Below are 16,479 nucleotides of genomic sequence, written 5' to 3'. Positions count from 1 at the left end.
CACATACTAAGACTCAAATTGATTTTCTTTCCTCCAAGCAGCCCTTGCTTTTAGGACACTATAAAAGCCACCAGCTGTGATTGAAAGTACTTTATGTAGCACTCTGATGGTGTCAGTTAAGAAAGACACAAACTATTTTATCAGACATCATTCATGTTCAGGAACTGGGATACTGTGCAGCACAAAACACAAGTCCAAAGAGAATATGTGCCAATCATTTTATTGAATTCAAAGTTGAGGCCAGTACAGACTTCTTCCAGGCAAGTTCAGTAACCTGAGAACAGAAAATACAATTTAGAACATTTGCAAAGCATTTCCTTTACTTCATTGTAGCAATAGTCAAGTTAAACCAACTTACAGTTAGGAAGGTCAATGGTGTCTGTTCTACACTGGCACCATTTGTTGCTGCCACCTGGGCTGGTACGGGAAGGACATTGGAAGTTCTCTCAAACTTCTTGGATCAACATTCAATGGTGGGTTTGAGTCAGTGGGGTGCACATTAGAGCCAGAAGCAACACTTCCTTCAGAAGGAGAAATGTCCCACATTTCAGCTTTAGTTTGGAGTGGCCCTTGCAGGGGTTTGGCCTGCTGAGGTTTAGGCTGCCTAGGGTTTGACGGGTAGGTGGGCTGGTAGGGCTTGGCCTGCTGAGGATTTGAAGGGTAGGCGGGCTGGTAGGGCTTGGCCTGCTGAGGATTTGAAGGGTAGGCGGGCTGGTAGAGCTTAGACTGCTGAGGGTTTGAAGGGTTGGCAGGCTGGTAGGGCTTGGACTGCTGAGGAGTCAGAGGGTTGGCAAGCTGGTAGGGCTTGGCCTGCTGAGGGTTTGAATGGTAGGCTGGCTGGTAGGGCTTGTACTGCTGAGGTTGAAGAGAGGCGGGCTGGTAGGGCTTGCCTGCTGAGGGTTTGAAGATGGTCGGCTTGGCCTGCTGAGATTGAGGTAGCGGCTGGTAGGCTTGGCCTGCTGAGGGTTTGAAAGAGAGGCGGGCTGGTAGGGCTTAGACTGTGAGGATTCAAAGGGCTGGCAGGCTGGTAGGGCTTGGACTGCTGAGGATTTGAAGGGCTGGCAGGCTGGTAGGGCTTCGCCTGCTGAGGATTTGAAGGGTGGTAGGGCTTGGCCTGCTGAGGATTTGAAGGGTAGGCGGGCTGGTAGGGCCTGGCATGCTGACGATTTGAAGGCTTGGCAGGCTGGTAGGGCTCGGATTGCTGAGGAGTCAGAGGGCTGGCAAGCTGGTAGAGCTTGGACTGCTGAGGATTTGAAGGGTTGGCAGGCTGGTAGGGCTTGGACTGCTGCGGTTTGGCCTGCAGGGGATTTAAAGAGTAGGAGGGCTGCTGGGGTTTTGGCCGGTGCCTAGACTGCAGGGGATTTGAAGGGTTGGCAGCCTGCTGGGGATTCAAAGGGTAGGAAGGCTGGTATGGCTTGGACTGCTGCGGTTTGGGCTGCTGAAGATTTGAAGGATAGGAAGGCTGGTAGGGCTTGGCCTGCTGGGATTTGGGCTGGTACTTAGACTGCAGGGGATTTGAAGGGTAGGCTGGCTCATAGGGCTTGGGCTGGTGGGGCTTAGGCTTGTCTCCGGCCTGCTGGGGATTTTGAGGGTTATAAGGCTGCTGGGGCTTGGATGGCACTGCATCAGGTAGCTCAGAGTTGGGACCAGAGTGCATCTCAATTGCAGAACTTGAAGCAATACCAGACTCAAAAGAGTTTGCATTCTGGGGTGAAGTGAAATCCCACATGGCATCTTTGGTTTGAAGGACACCATTTGCAATAGGGTTAACTTGAGGTAGTTGGTTTGGTTTTTGAATGATTGGGTGGCTTGGCCTATAGCTAGAAACACTTCCCTCTGGACTGTAACCATTTACCTGCCTGCCATGAGAACCCCTATAGCCTCCTGCACTTGGTGCAGCAGCTGGCTTCACATTCTCAGATAAAGCTCTATCAGCGTAAAAGGGTGCTGACCTACCCAAAACACTCTCAGGCTTTGCTGAACTGGCATCACTGGAAGTGGAAGCAGGGTTGAGGCTTCTTGAAAAATCAAAGTGAGGTGTAATGCCACTGGAGCCTCCACTTCTGTAGCTGAGTGCTAAAAAAGAGAAACATTAGTCAAAACACAGCCTTAAAGGAAAGTAACTGAATTCACCTGCAGCTTGAGAACCATCAATTCTTACCCTTTGCTTGCTGCCCAAAAATCAAGAGTGAGAGCACAATCACTCTAAAAAAGGAGATTTGAACATTAGCCAACCAAAAACCGATAAGTAGAATAACAAAAAAGGAAATCTGACAAAATAAGAGTATCTTACCTCACACAAAATCCAGAAGACATTTTTGTTGTTTCAGATTCATGCCTGATGCAAAGACAGTGGTCCTTTTAAAGTGCCAGTGCATAAGCTGCCCAATCATCACACTGATGAAGTAATTGGAATCAGCTTGGGAACTCTGCCCTCTTGCAACCTGGGCAGGTGTCTTTAGCTAATTTGACAAATTTCTGCTTTGAAAGTCTGTTTAACCAAATGATAACCTTTACCTGGCTGCTTGGCAAAATTCCCCTGACAGGCAATAGATGTTTATATTAGTTTTGGTTTATTTAGGTTTTGATTGGATTTTCCTACTTAAAAACAACAGAGGCAAAGGAAGATCTAAAAACTACAACTTAAAAAGTATAATCTTTTGATCTAAATCACTATGAAATGACCTGCTGTAATAAACGACATACACATATATGTTTAAGTTGTAATCTACATGTATGTTCCACTAAGATGTATAAGAAATTGTTTTCTTCCACTGAAGTTGAGAGATGTTGAGGGACTTTATACCACTGTTTGTATACTTAAATATACTTGGGATTTAAAAAATATTTTGGAAGTGACTTATTGAAAACTGCATATTTGATATTACTGCCTATGATTTCCCAAAGCACATACTAAGACTCAAATTGATTTTCTTTCCTCCAAGCAGCCCTTGCTTTTAGGACACTATAAAAGCCACCAGCTGTGATTGAAAGTACTTTATGTAGCACTCTGATGGTGTCAGTTAAGAAAGACACAAACTATTTTATCAGACATCATTCATGTTCAGGAACTGGGATACTGTGCAGCACAAAACACAAGTCCAAAGAGAATGTGTTCCAATCATTTTATTGAATTCAAAGTTGAGGCCAGTACAGACTTCTTCCAGGCAAGTTCAGTAACCTGAGAACAGAAAATACAATTTAGAACATTTGCAAAGCATTTCCTTTACTTCATTGTAGCAATAGTCAAGTTAAACCAACTTACAGTTAGGAAGGTCAATGGTGTCTGTTCTACACTGGCACCATTTGTTGCTGCCACCTGGGCTGGTACGGGAAGGACATTGGAAGTTCTCTCAAACTTCTTGGATCAACATTCAATGGTGGGTTTGAGTCAGTGGGGTGCACATTAGAGCCAGAAGCAACACTTCCTTCAGAAGGAGAAATGTCCCACATTTCAGCTTTAGTTTGGAGTGGCCCTTGCAGGGGTTTGGCCTGCTGAGGTTTAGGCTGCCTAGGGTTTGAAGGGTAGGTAGGCTGGTAGGGCTTGGCCTGCTGAGGATTCAAAGGATTGACAGGCTGGTAGGGCTTAGCCTGCTGAGGTTTGGGCAGCTGAGGATTTGAAGGGTAGAAAGGCTGGTAGGGCTTGGCCTGCTGAGGATTTGAAGGCTGGTAGGGCTTGGCCTGCTGAGGATTTGAAGGGTAGGCGGGCTGGTAGGGCTTGGCCTGCTGAGGATTTGAAGGCTGGTAGGGCTTGGCCTGCTGAGGATTCGAAGGGTAGGCGGGCTGGTAGGGCTTGGCCTGCTGAGGATTTGAAGGGTAGGTGGGCTGGTAGGGCTTGGCCTGCTGAGGATTTGAAGGGTAGGCGGACTGGTAGGGCTTGGACTGCTGAGGATTTGAAGGCTTGGCAGGCTGGTAGGGCTTGGACTGCTGAGGATTTGAAGGGTAGGCAGGCTGGTAGGGCTTGGCCTGCTGAGGATTTGAAGGGTTGGCAGGCTGGTACAGCTTAGACTGCTGAGGATTTGAAGGCTGGTAGGGCTTGGCCTGCTGAGGATTTGAAGGGTAGGCGGGCTGGTAGGGCTTGGCCTGCTGAGGATTTGAAGGGTAGGCGGGCTGGTAGGGCTTGGCCTGCTGAGGATTTGAAGGGTAGGCAGGCTGGTAGGGCTTGGCCTGCTGAGGATTTGAAGGGTAGGCGGACTGGTAGGGCTTGGACTGCTGAGGATTTGAAGGCTTGGCAGGCTGGTAGGGCTTGGCCTGCTGAGGATTTGAAGGGTAAGCAGGCTGGTAGGGCTTGGCCTGCTGAGGATTTGAAGGGTTGGCAGGCTGGTACAGCTTGGACTGCTGAGGATTTGAAGGCTGGTAGGGCTTGGCCTGCTGAGGATTTGAAGGGTAGCTGAGGATTTGAAGGCTGGTAGGGCTTGGCCTGCTGAGGATTTGAAGGGTAGGCGGGCTGGTAGGGCTTGGCCTGCTGAGGATTTGAAGGGTAGGCGGGCTGGTAGGGCTTGGCCTGCTGAGGATTTGAAGGGTAGTCGGACTGGTAGGGCTTGGACTGCTGAGGATTTGAAGGGTTGGCAGGCTGGTAGGGCTTGGACTGCTGAGGATTTGAAGGGTAGGCAGGCTGGTAGGGCTTGGCCTGCTGAGGATTTGAAGGCTGGTAGGGCTTGACCTGCTGAGGATTTGAAGGGTAGGCAGGCTGGTAGGGCTTGGCTTGCTGAGGATTTGAAGGGTTGGCAGGCTGGTAGAGCTTAGACTGCTGAGGATTTGAAGGCTGGTAGGGCTTGGCCTGCTGAGGATTTGAAGGGTAGGCGGGCTGGTAGGGCTTGGCCTGCTGAGGATTTGAAGGGTAGGCAGGCTGGTAGGGCTTGGACTGCTGAGGATTTGAAGGGTTGGCAGGCTGGTAGAGCTTAGACTGCTGAGGATTTGAAGGGTGGTAGGGCTTGGCCTGCTGAGGATTTGAAGGGTAGGCGGGCTGGTAGGGCTTGGCATGCTGAGGATTTGAAGGGTAGGCAGGCTGGTAGTGCTTGGCCTCCTGAGGATTTGAAGGCTGGTAGGGCTTGGCCTGCTGAGGATTTGAAGGGTAGGCGGACTGGTAGGGCTTGGACTGCTGAGGGTTTGAAAGAGAGGCTGGCTGGTAGGGCTTGGACTGCTGAGGATTTGAAGGGCTGGCAGGCTGGTAGGGCTTGGCCTGCTGAGGATTTGAAGGGTAGGCGGGCTGGTAGAGCTTAGACTGCTGAGGATTTGAAGGGTGGTAGGGCTTGGCCTGCTGAGGATTTGAAGGGTAGGCGGGCTTGTAGGGCTTGGCCTGCGGACGATTTGAAGGCTTGGCAGGCTGGTAGGGCTCGGACTGCTGAGGAGTCAGAGGGCTGGCAGGCTGGTAGGGCTTGGACTGCTGAGGATTTGAAGGGTTGGCAGGCTGGTATGGCTTGGACAGCTGCGGTTTGGGCTGCTGAAGATTTGAAGGATAGGAAGGCTGGTAGGGCTTGGCCTGCTGGGGTTTGGGCTGGTACTTAGACTGCAGGGGATTTGAAGGGTAGGCTGGCTCATAGGGCTTGGGCTGGTGGGGCTTAGGCTTGTCTCCGGCCTGCTGGGGATTTTGAGGGTTATAGGGCTGCTGGGGCTTGGATGGCACTGCATCAGGTAGCTCAGAGTACGGACCAGAGTGCATCTCAATTGCAGAACTTGAAGCAATACCAGACTCAAAAGAGTTTGCATTCTGGGGTGAAGTGAAATCCCACATGGCATCTTTGGTTTGAAGGACACCATTTGCAATAGGGTTAACTTGAGGTAGTTGGTTTGGTTTTTGAATGATTGGGTGGCTTGGCCTGTAGCTAGAAACACTTCCCTCTGGACTGTAACCATTTACTTGCCTGCCATGAGAACCCCTATAACCTCCTGCACTTGGTGCAGCAGCTGGCTTCATATTCTCAGATAAAGCTCTATCAGTGTAAAAGGGTGCTGACCTACCCAAAACACTCTCAGGCTGTGCTGAACTGGCATCACTGGAAGTGGAAGCAGGGTTGAGGCTTCTTGAAAAATCAAAGTGAGGTGTAATGCCACTGGAGCCTCCACTTCTGTAGCTGAGTGCTAAAAAAGAGAAACATTAGTCAAAACACAGCCTTAAAGGAAAGTAACTGAATTCACCTGCAGCTTGAGAACCATCAATTCTTACCCTTTGCTTGCTGCCCAAAAATCAAGAGTGAGAGCACAATCACTCTAAAAAAGGAGATTTGAACATTAGCCAACCAAAAACCGATAAGTAGAATAACAAAAAAGGAAATCTGACAAAATAAGAGTATCTTACCTCACACAAAATCCAGAAGACATTTTTGTTGTAAAGCTGAAACCAAACAGTCTGTAAGTGGTGTGCAGCAAATACAAACATAAACTGTTGTTTCAGATTCCTGCCTGATGCAAAGACAGTGGTCCTTTTAAAGTGCCAGTGCATAAGCTGCCCAATCATCACACTGATGAAGTAATTGGAATCAGCTTGGGAACTCTGCCCTCTTGCAACCTGGGCAGGTGTCTTTAGCTAATTTGACAAATTTCTGCTTTGAAAGTCTGTTTAACCAAATGATAACCTTTACCTGGCTGCTTGGCAAAATTCCCCTGACAGGCAATAGATGTTTATATTAGTTTTGTTTTGGTTTATTTAGGTTTTGATTTTCCTGCTTAAAAACAACAGAGGCAAAGGAAGATCTAAAAACTACAACTTAAAAAGTATAATCTTTTGATCTAAATCACTATGAAATGACCAGCTGTAATAAACTACATACACATATATGTTTAAGTTGTAATCTACATGTATGTTCCACTAAGATGTATAAGAAATTGTTTTCTTCCACTGAAGTTGAGAGATGTTGAGGGACCTGATACCACTGTTTGTATACTTAAATATACTTGGGATTTAAAAAATACTTTGGAAGTGACTTATTGAAAACTGCATATTTGATATTACTGCCTATGATTTCCCAAAGCACATACTAAGACTCAAATTGATTTTCTTTCCTCCAAGCAGCCCTTGCTTTTAGGTTACTATAAAAGCCACCGGCTGTGATTGAAAGTACTTTATGTAGCACTCTGATGGTGTCAGTTAAGAAAGACACAGTTCACAAAGACACAAACTATTTTATTAGACATCATTCATGATACTAGTTTCACTAAAATGTCATTCAAACACGGTTTCATACATTTTAACATTACAAAGAAAGAAAGAAAGAAAACTGAAACTTTTTTTATGTCCCAACTCAAGGCTTCACATTTAACACACTTTTATCATTATCTCACCTGCTAGATATTTTAATATAAATATATATAACTATGGAAATGTACTAAGCTTATATACTGTATATATGAGCATAACGCATGTATGTAGATACATCATTCTTTAAACACCAACTGAGAGCCTTTAAGGGAGGAGATACTGCTAAAATAGGAAGGTAGAAGTAATGGTTTAGACAGAAGGAAACAGTAAAAGATACACATTGAAATTGAAAAATGAAAGAATTTAGAACTGTAGAAGAGAGAAGGGATATGGAAAGAAGGTTGAGGAAAGAAAGAGGCGTGTGAATGTTGTGGGGGTCCGTTAGCTGAGTTTGAGGCCGAGGCAGAGAGCCAGCTCGTTCTTCTGGATCTTTCCGTCTCCGTTGATGTCACAGTGACCCATCAGAGCTTTCCTGAACTTGTCCAGGTCTGTGCCACTGATGCTGGGCTGGAGGAGAAGGTGTGGAAGAGTTACAGAGAGGTCAGAAGACTCCTGATGAGTGACACTGACTGATATCTCATCAATAACATTGTGTATCAGCTCTGTATATAAGGGAATGTAAGGGCACCTTCACCAGCTCCATCATATCTTTGACGAATCCATCCACCTCAGGGCCCTCCAACTCACCCGTCTTACTCTATGGAAGAAGGCATACCTTATTTATTCTCTCAGTGTTTCACTCTGTTGTTGATTCACAGTTGCAGTTACACACATGCCAAACAGGACCTGTACACATTAGGCCCGAAATACACAAACACAACATGCATTGTTGGAGAGGTGTCAGAGCAAAGGGGCTGCCATAGTTCGGCCTCCTTAAGACTTGAATCAGTGATCATATGGTTTCCAAGGTAAGCCCGATTGCTACTGCGTGCACGCACACTGTCAAAGTAAGCAAATTAATTCTTCCTTTATGGCCAAATATGTGTGGTCATAGTGATTATTGTACCAAATTATCAAATTCTAATCAATTGATCCATAAATCCAAGTGGACATATTTGACAAATTTAGAGGAAATCCCTCAAATGTATGTACTGTACAGATGGACCACCGGAAATAATAATGCTTCTTAAGATGAGCTTCTCTGTGTTTTTATCTAATAAAAAAATGTTTTTCTGGCCGAAAAAACCCATTTATAGCACAGCACAATTTTAAAGAGGCCCTATCATGCTCATTTTCAGGTTCATATTTGTATCTAGTGCCTCTCCTGGGACATGTCTCCATGCTTTAATGTTCAAAAAGCTCTTAATTTTTCTCATACTGCCTGTGCTGCAGCACCTCTTTTCACCCTCTGTCTGAAACCAGACGCCAGTCTGCTCTGATTGGTTAGTCGGCCGGCTCTGTTGCGATTGCCAACAGAAGCGCAAATGTTACATAGTGATGTCAAAAAGCATGATAGAGCCCTTAAATGTGTTGTCGCTCCATCAGAATTGAATTTGGCACATATTCATAAAGGTTGGAATCAGGTGTTATTTTATAGGATTTCGATGTGTTTTATATGTAAAACCCTCCCTGCTCCTTTTGGTCACTCATTAAACACACATCTAAATTCAAACTTACAACATCATAGTGAGCAAATATCTTCTCAAAGTCTCTCTTCCTGTCCTCCTGACTGCAAGCCTGAGAGCAAACACAGAATGGAGCATAATGGCCAAAAATAGGATTTCAATATTTGTATGAAACATTTGCAGTCTACTGTTAGCATGCAACTACTGAAAGCATAGATTCCTTTTAGAGATACATAGTCAGATTAAGCTGAGTTGTAAGTGTCTTCTCTTGCTAAAAAATCTAATACTAAATGAATTAACATCTCATTAATTTCTTTAAACTTACGTCCATTTTAAACTTCAGTAAGAAGTTCTCTTTCAGGGCCAGTATTCTGAGACAACAAGAGATTTATATTTAGAAACATCATTATAATTCTATTTTTTTCAAATGTTGTGTAATGTCGTCTCCTCTTTGTCAGATGACACAGGTCAACAGTACCTGGCCAGATCATTAAGGTCCAGTCTGCCATCCCTGTTTCTGTCAAACATCTTCATCTACAGGAGGAAACATGTCAGAGAGGAATCAGTCAAAGACAAAAAGATGTCAGCAGTATGAACATTTGAGCAGTCTACCATGGTGTCAGTGTACTCCTCCAGTTTTTCAGGGGTGATGGACTTGTCATGTTGTAGGAAGAGGTCATGAAGGAAGCCCTGAAGGGACAAAAAGAGGACTGAAATCCAGAGGAGATACAGTAATAGAGGCTTTGCTTTAAATCCTCAAATCATTCTAAATAATGCCCACTGAAAGCAGACATAAGTCTAAAGTTTGGAGAAATGAAACTGAAAAAAGAAAGCTTTATTTTAATGTAGACTAACATAACATAAATATCCTAATTTACTGTTTTTTCTCCAGCACTAGCAGAAATTATGTATACATTTTTGCAGTTGCACTTGCAAAAAAATCTATAATTATCTTAACAAATATAGAACTTTGCTATCTATTTGAATGTATTTATTTATGTGTTTCTTAAGTTAAATTGTGACAGATCTCCTCAAACTTTTCAGTTAACAAATTCACAACAAGGTGCCTTCATATTTTTCCGACAATGCAATAAAACTAAATATTTAATTAAACAATACAACATATAGACGTTTGAGCAAGCCAAATAAATAATGCTCATATATCATATCAGCAAATATTCAAGGCACACAGCATATTTCTATAAATCAATAGTCACAGATGCCCAGATCCAGAAGATCACTGTGATCTCATCCACCCTCCTACCCTTCAGCCACAGACTCATCAGTTACCTTGAGCTCGATGGCTGAGATGTAGCCGCTGCTGTCTGTGTCATAGCTCCTCCAGATCTACAAAAACAAGAGACACATCTCTGAAAATGCAATGAACATGAAATGTTAATCACAACCGCAACTCTAAAAATCATAAATACACTTATACTGTAATTCTCTATGTTTCTTAAAAAAAGTTGTTTGTTGTGTAGTTGGTGCTTTTCCAAAATAGAAAAAGCCTCTAACAACTCAAAAGGTTTATTAAACTGTGTCTAAATCATATTTGTTTACACAAGTGGAGATTTTGGAAAGGAATGAGAGATAAGGTCACCAAAAACTTTAAGAACCTTTCAACAGAAACAGAAATCATAGTCAAAGTTGTAACAAATCTAACACATTTTTCAAATATTGACCGACCAACTCACCATCCATTCAGCATCACAACTAGATTGACGTATTCCTTGAAAGGGCTGTTAATTTGCATCATGTTCTCTTTAGTATTTAATCAACTCCAATGCTGTGTTGTGTTATTTCTATATTTCCTGAGCTTCCCGTCCTCCTTTTATATACTTCGCAAATATGTTGTACGTGTATCATATGTTGACCTTTGACCCTCACCCTCATGAACTCCACGCTGTTGTCCAGCGGCGTCTCTCTGCGGAACAGAAGCAAGAAGTTCTCCTCCTCTGGCAGCATGATGGTGGCCAGCTGCGAAGACACATCAATTGTAACTGATGAGGCTTCGACATGATACATACATTTTAAATGGGTCACATATTATGGAAATTCAACTTTTTTATGTCTTTTATACGTAAATATGTCCCCCCCAGCTTAAATAGACTCGGAAAGTTTCAGGATAAAGAATCCCTCTCTTTTTGTCCTGATCCATCTATATAAAAACCTGTCTGAAAATGAACTGATCAGATTTCGGCCACATTGTGATGTCACAATGTTTTTCTTGGTTGTGTAACCATTAGCCAATAACCAACTAAGGTAACACCCACCCACCTTATCACCTGGATCTCCTCCTAAAACACCATGACCAACGTGGCCAGCAGCAGCTCCTTAGTATTTAAAGCTATAGACACAGAATCTGCTGTTTTGGTACAGGGCTGAAACAGAGGGGTTTATGGGATGCTACAATGATCTGTTTGGTATTTCAGCCAATCAGAGACATGTTCTGTGTATATCTGAGACCTATAATACATTGTTTTCGATACCTTTTTTTCCATAGAGGTTATTTGTGGCTGTATTTATTGTATCGCTGACCTCAAACTGCAGTTGAAAACCTGCAGAAACTATCCCTATCCTGACAGAAGTGCATAAAACAGATAATCTGTTTGGATGCAGTGGTGGAGGAAGTGTTCAGAGCCTCTAGTTAAGGTACTAAAACAGCACCACAATGTAAAACTATTCCGTTACAAGTAAAAGTTCTGCATTTATTATGTTACTTACTCTAAAAGTGATCAAGTATAATCAGCAAAGTGTACATGCAGTATGTAAAAGGAAGTGTACCTCTTGTATCTGCAGGCGTCCGTCAGCTGCGGAGTCGTAAGCAGATGTGAACCTTTCTCTCAGTCTGATGAATTTCTCCTCATTTATTTCCTCTCTCTGAAAACAGCATGGACTTAATGGAGATTTCCAATCAACTCAGGCAGTGTGTTATTTGTTAAAGTGTCTCAGTTGAATGATGAATGGATGTGTCAAAGTAGATACTTGGTTAAGGCAAAGTAAAACTACATTTTTAAAGCCAGGGTTTGGACATTTTGACATTTCTGAATTTGGTGCCCCCTTGTGGAATCATCAAGTAAAACAGTGTAGCAGAGGGTTGGTCATTGATATCGAATTCAAATGAAAGGCTGAACGCTATTTTTATTTAAACATGAGAATAAGTGAAAAGATGTACTGATCATACAAGGCCAACAAGATGAAATCAAAAGGTCAAGTTGTTTTATATTCCCACTAATGACTACATTTCATTATTTTTTATCAACAATTAGGGGGTAAAACTATTAATGTAAGAGCCTTATATTTATTCTATTTACCTTCAATCCAAATGTTTCCAGCATGTGTTGGAAGAAGGCGTCCAGCTCCTTTCCTTCGATGTAACCGCTATCTAAACAAAAAAACACTAATTTTGTTTAACAAACAAGGATATAATGGAAGAAATGTATTTGTTATTATTACTTTTTTGGGTAAAATTGCTTGTGTGTAGATTGACAGAAGTCCTTCACCCTTGCATTTTTGTTGATTTGCTTCTGGCTAGCAAGTTTGCTGCTATGGCTTCAGCTGGATGTTTGAGCTTTAAACTGATTATCAGTGATATTGTCAGGAATAATTATTTTAAAATAATTTAAAGAATCATCATCATTCTTAATTCATACCTTTTATTGTCTTTCCACTCTTGATCAGTTAATGAATGTGCTGCTTAAAATTACAAAATGCATGTTCTGGTTCCTGACAGCTGGATTTTCCAAAGAAACATGGAGGACCACTTCTCTAAACCCACCTTAAAAGCTTTAAAATATTAGTTTTACAATATTTGGTACTGTTCAAAGGCAAGTTGTAATAATTAATAAAACTGTAGTGAAATATATATCTAACAGAAGTTTGAAAATGTAAAACAAAATGTTGACCTACATCATAAATTAATCAATTTATTTGTCATGCAGTATATACTCATTTGATCCCGGAGTCATCTTTGATTTGCTGCATTAAAATGATTGATCAAACAGCTGTCTGTCCATGTCATGACATATACGTAATATCGTCTTAAACTTATCAAAACAATATGACACGAGTTACATGTTAAATGTCTTCTACAGTAAATGTATAGTTTATCCTGTTCTATTGCAATCTACTCCGTTATTCTATACTCTAGTCTTATATTTCACTACTTTACCATATATTATATTATAACCATACTTTTCCCTACACCTACACACAGGAGCTCTTGATAATTGAGCATGAAATGCTATATTATGTTTATATGTAACAGATTTTTTGCATCATTTACTTTTTTTTTTCTCTCAAAATCAATACAAACACTATATTTGTATTACTAATACACCACTGTTGATATTGTTATATACATGTTCACAAAAAATATATAATGTTATATATTGTAGTACAATGTGCACATATTCTTTTACTTATGTTTTTATTAATTTCTTTATTTAATTGTATAGTTATAACTCGCATTTCTACTTATGATTATTCATATACTATATTTTTACATTTCATTTATTTCATTAAATTGGAGCAGCTGCATGAAACCCTGTTTTATGATTCTGATACTAAGAGATACATTGGTCTGGTGTACACTGATAACACAGACCTAACAAAACAACATATATTGACACTGACGCTGCTCTATTACAATTCATGTCTACATTTGTTGTTTATTTTTTACTTTTTACATAGACCACTTATTTTTTGGTGGACTTTCTCAATTTATCTGTACCGATTGTGTCTTTGTGCTCCAATATTTGAATTAGCGCGCTGTGGGTCAATAAAGCTTACCTTAAACTAAACACATTTAAAAGTACATTAAACATTATTCACTCAGTTTACATGCTGACACTCATATTGACATCAGAGCCATTAAATCTCTTCTTACCATCCACGTCGAAATGTTCCCAGATCTGTAGGAAAGCGGCAGCGTCCAGTCTGTCCATGGTGCTGAAACCTGCCCGCGGTCCAGCTGGTGACAACAACACAAAGAAAACAAGATACAACACTCAGATGATCCGTTATTCTCTGAAAGGAAAAGTGTTCTGATCTCAATCGTCTCTCAACAAAATGACACCGGAGAGGGATTCAACAGCTTGTATATTAAGAAGGGAGGGGGAGAGAGTGGGAGAAAAAAGAAGGGGAGGAGAGAAACAGAGAGACCATCAGTTAAACTGGATTTATTGGTATAAACATACAAATACAGAAATATTTGACAGAAATGTCACATTTCCAGGCTTGAGGAACCACTGGAATACACACAATAAAACAAGTCTTTAAAAAAAGATCAGAAAAATATTTCCCCATAAAATAAAACCATCACCATAAAAGGAAACTCATGCAGATTCAACAGCATCTTTTTCTAGTATTTTTTTTACAATATAAACCCCAGAGTTTGTGCATTTTACTCTGATATAAACCCCATTTATTTTATACAGAACCATAAACATATAGTATTGTTAGCACATATTTACATTGGTACATAACAGATGTGTAAGTGCAGCAGTACATGATTCACAGACATCTGTATGTTACAGGTCAAGAGACAGGTTGAAAGCTGATGAATGTGAGGAATCAAGCAGTTATGTTTTTTATGCTAACCTTTTGAATTGTGACAGCAGGAAATAAAGGTGTTCACAAGTCTAAATATGGAGAACAACTACAGCATAGCATTGTAGGTTATAGCTTTTGTCAGTGTGGTTTGACTCTCCAGGCACTTTTAGACAACAGATTAGATATACAGTATTTGACATTTCAGAAACTGCTTTGAGTTTTTGTTACATAAAGGTGGATGTTGAAATAAACAGTATATATATATTAATACATATTATATAAGTCAGAAATTAATATGACATGATATGAACACAGCAACTCAACCGAGAGAGTTGTTTTTCTGCATTTCACACTGTAAAATAAATCTAATTTAAAGATTTCTTTCAGTGTAAGAAACATCTGTATAACTGAAATGATACATATTTATTATATTATCTATTAATGTGTTTTTTTGTAATGATTTATACCTTGTTATTGAGCATCTTGAACCTGTAAATAGTAATTTAATAAAACAAAAAAATCCCAAATCAAAGCCCACTTCCTGGATTTTCCACAGCGTTCAACCACATCTCACAATCTCCATCTACAGATAGTCATCGCCACAGAACAGCTGACACATACTGTATATTCCACTGTATACTGACGCATATAAGGAACGAGATGCGGTTGAAAGCTGAAGGAAATGCTCAGAAGCAACTAAACAGAGATGTTAAGGAACCCTCACTAGCTCTATATAAATATATATATATATATATATATATATTTATAACATCTGGAAGTTTTTTATGGTAAAATTTCACATCACCTTTGTTAGCAGTTTAGCATCATTAGCAATCATGGAAAAGATGGACGTTCTTTAAAAATGAAGACGGAATTTTCTTAACATTAGATTGAAATGTTGATACATTTATAAAATAAATTGTTCAACTCTGGCTTCAGCAGCAGAATTATCTTTGGCTTTGAAACTTTCTTTCTTGTAATTCGGCATTTTGTAATTAACGTTACAAAATGCGTTGAATGTTGAATGTTTACAGGGTAAAAATAGGGTGGAAATACAGTGAAACAAACCGCCTCACCTGGACGTACTTGGACAGAGAGACTTTTTCTCCTCAGTGCTTTGGACTAACTGACATTTTATATCTGGATATGGTTATCTAACAGATGTCTCTGCAGCAGATACAACATCTGGCCTCTCTTTATGGTCCTATTAGAGCTGTTGACAGAGGCGTTAATGGGGCTGTTCTGGTGTCCATGGCTGAACAGCTGGCACTGATCCAGGGTCAGGAAACTGATAATCGCGTGACTAGAAATTCTTTACAGTGTCCTCACCAGGAATTGTAAAAATGAATCATTGTCCACTGTCCCTGATTCGACTGTATGACTTTGTATTCAAAAGAGAAGACATGTTGTTGGTGTCAGACTGAAGGGGCGTCGTCTGAATCGTCCTCTGATTTGCTGTCAGACTTCAGATCAGCGGTCGGAGATAAAAACTCCTCCTCAGCTGGACTGAGATCAGTGTCTGCCAGAGATGGAGGACTCACTGCAGGGAGAGAATACAGATGAAGAAAGAGCATGAGGGGAACAGCTGGACTAAAAACAATGAAAGATGTTTTTTTTCCTTGACTAGGAAATCGAGGAAGGACCGTCCAAAAATCTAAAGCAGTTGCACATTACTTCCCAAACGCATGCATTTTGACTAACACCTTTTGATTTAAAACACACTACCTGCCACATGAGTAGTGAGGAATATAACTAAGTGCTTTTACTCAGGTATTGTACTTAAAGGGGCCCTATATGCTAATTTTCGGTTTAATAAAGAAGATGTAACAGCCAGAAAGGAGTGAGTTTAGTTGAACCGTAGGCAGGGAGGGACTTGGTTCTCTCTCGGTCGTCCTCACTGGCTAGAAGAGGGGGAACTGCTGAATTCTTCAGAGACGACCAGTGTCTGCCGCCGGCGCTGTGATCTACTGCTGGACTGAGCGGCTCGAACGCATCACCATCCCCAGGAAACTCATCTGCAGGCAGAGAAGAAACAAAAACACTGATGTATAGATTGTAATGAAACATTTCACCAAACACCCTTATTATTAAAGTAAGTAATAAAACCATCAACTGCCCCAATGTCCCTGGACCTAACAGTAATGACAATGATTATTGTGGACT

The 16,479-nt window shown here is 41.4% G+C and overlaps 3 protein-coding genes across 3 annotated transcripts in view; all 3 read right to left on the bottom strand.

Annotated features, from left to right (window-relative positions):
* Positions 1-3,109: 3,109 nt before the first annotated feature.
* On the bottom strand, positions 3,110-5,662 carry LOC134875222 (adhesive plaque matrix protein-like). The gene is made up of 4 exons (XM_063899695.1): positions 4,664-5,662; positions 4,463-4,591; positions 3,266-4,371; positions 3,110-3,181 (listed from the first exon to the last, which is right to left on the bottom strand). Exons 1-3 carry the CDS (start codon positions 5,660-5,662, stop codon positions 3,292-3,294), a joined length of 2,208 nt encoding a protein of 735 aa, XP_063755765.1. The 3' UTR covers positions 3,110-3,181; positions 3,266-3,291.
* Positions 5,663-7,102: 1,440 nt separating this feature from the next.
* Positions 7,103-13,850, bottom strand: LOC134874865 (secretagogin-like). Its single transcript, XM_063899099.1, has 11 exons — positions 13,652-13,850; positions 12,078-12,148; positions 11,548-11,643; positions 10,651-10,740; positions 10,054-10,110; positions 9,376-9,453; positions 9,242-9,297; positions 9,089-9,134; positions 8,816-8,875; positions 7,827-7,895; positions 7,103-7,705 (listed from the first exon to the last, which is right to left on the bottom strand). The coding sequence occupies exons 1-11, from the start codon at positions 13,707-13,709 to the stop codon at positions 7,580-7,582; spliced, it is 807 nt and encodes a 268-aa protein (XP_063755169.1). The 5' UTR covers positions 13,710-13,850; the 3' UTR covers positions 7,103-7,579.
* Positions 13,851-13,927: 77 nt separating this feature from the next.
* Positions 13,928-16,479, bottom strand: part of LOC134874864 (F-actin-uncapping protein LRRC16A) — a 48,620-nt gene continuing 46,068 nt past the window's right edge. Inside the window, 2 exon segments of the mRNA XM_063899097.1 lie at positions 13,928-15,856; positions 16,173-16,331. Of these exon segments, the coding sequence (XP_063755167.1) occupies positions 15,732-15,856; positions 16,173-16,331 (284 nt within the window). The 3' untranslated portion in view covers positions 13,928-15,731.

This window comes from Eleginops maclovinus, chromosome 13 (assembly GCF_036324505.1).
Source record: "Eleginops maclovinus isolate JMC-PN-2008 ecotype Puerto Natales chromosome 13, JC_Emac_rtc_rv5, whole genome shotgun sequence".
NCBI lineage: Eukaryota > Metazoa > Chordata > Actinopteri > Perciformes > Eleginopidae > Eleginops > Eleginops maclovinus.
Note: the sequence above shows the minus strand (reverse complement) of the source record. Positions and strands in the feature narration are given on the sequence as shown.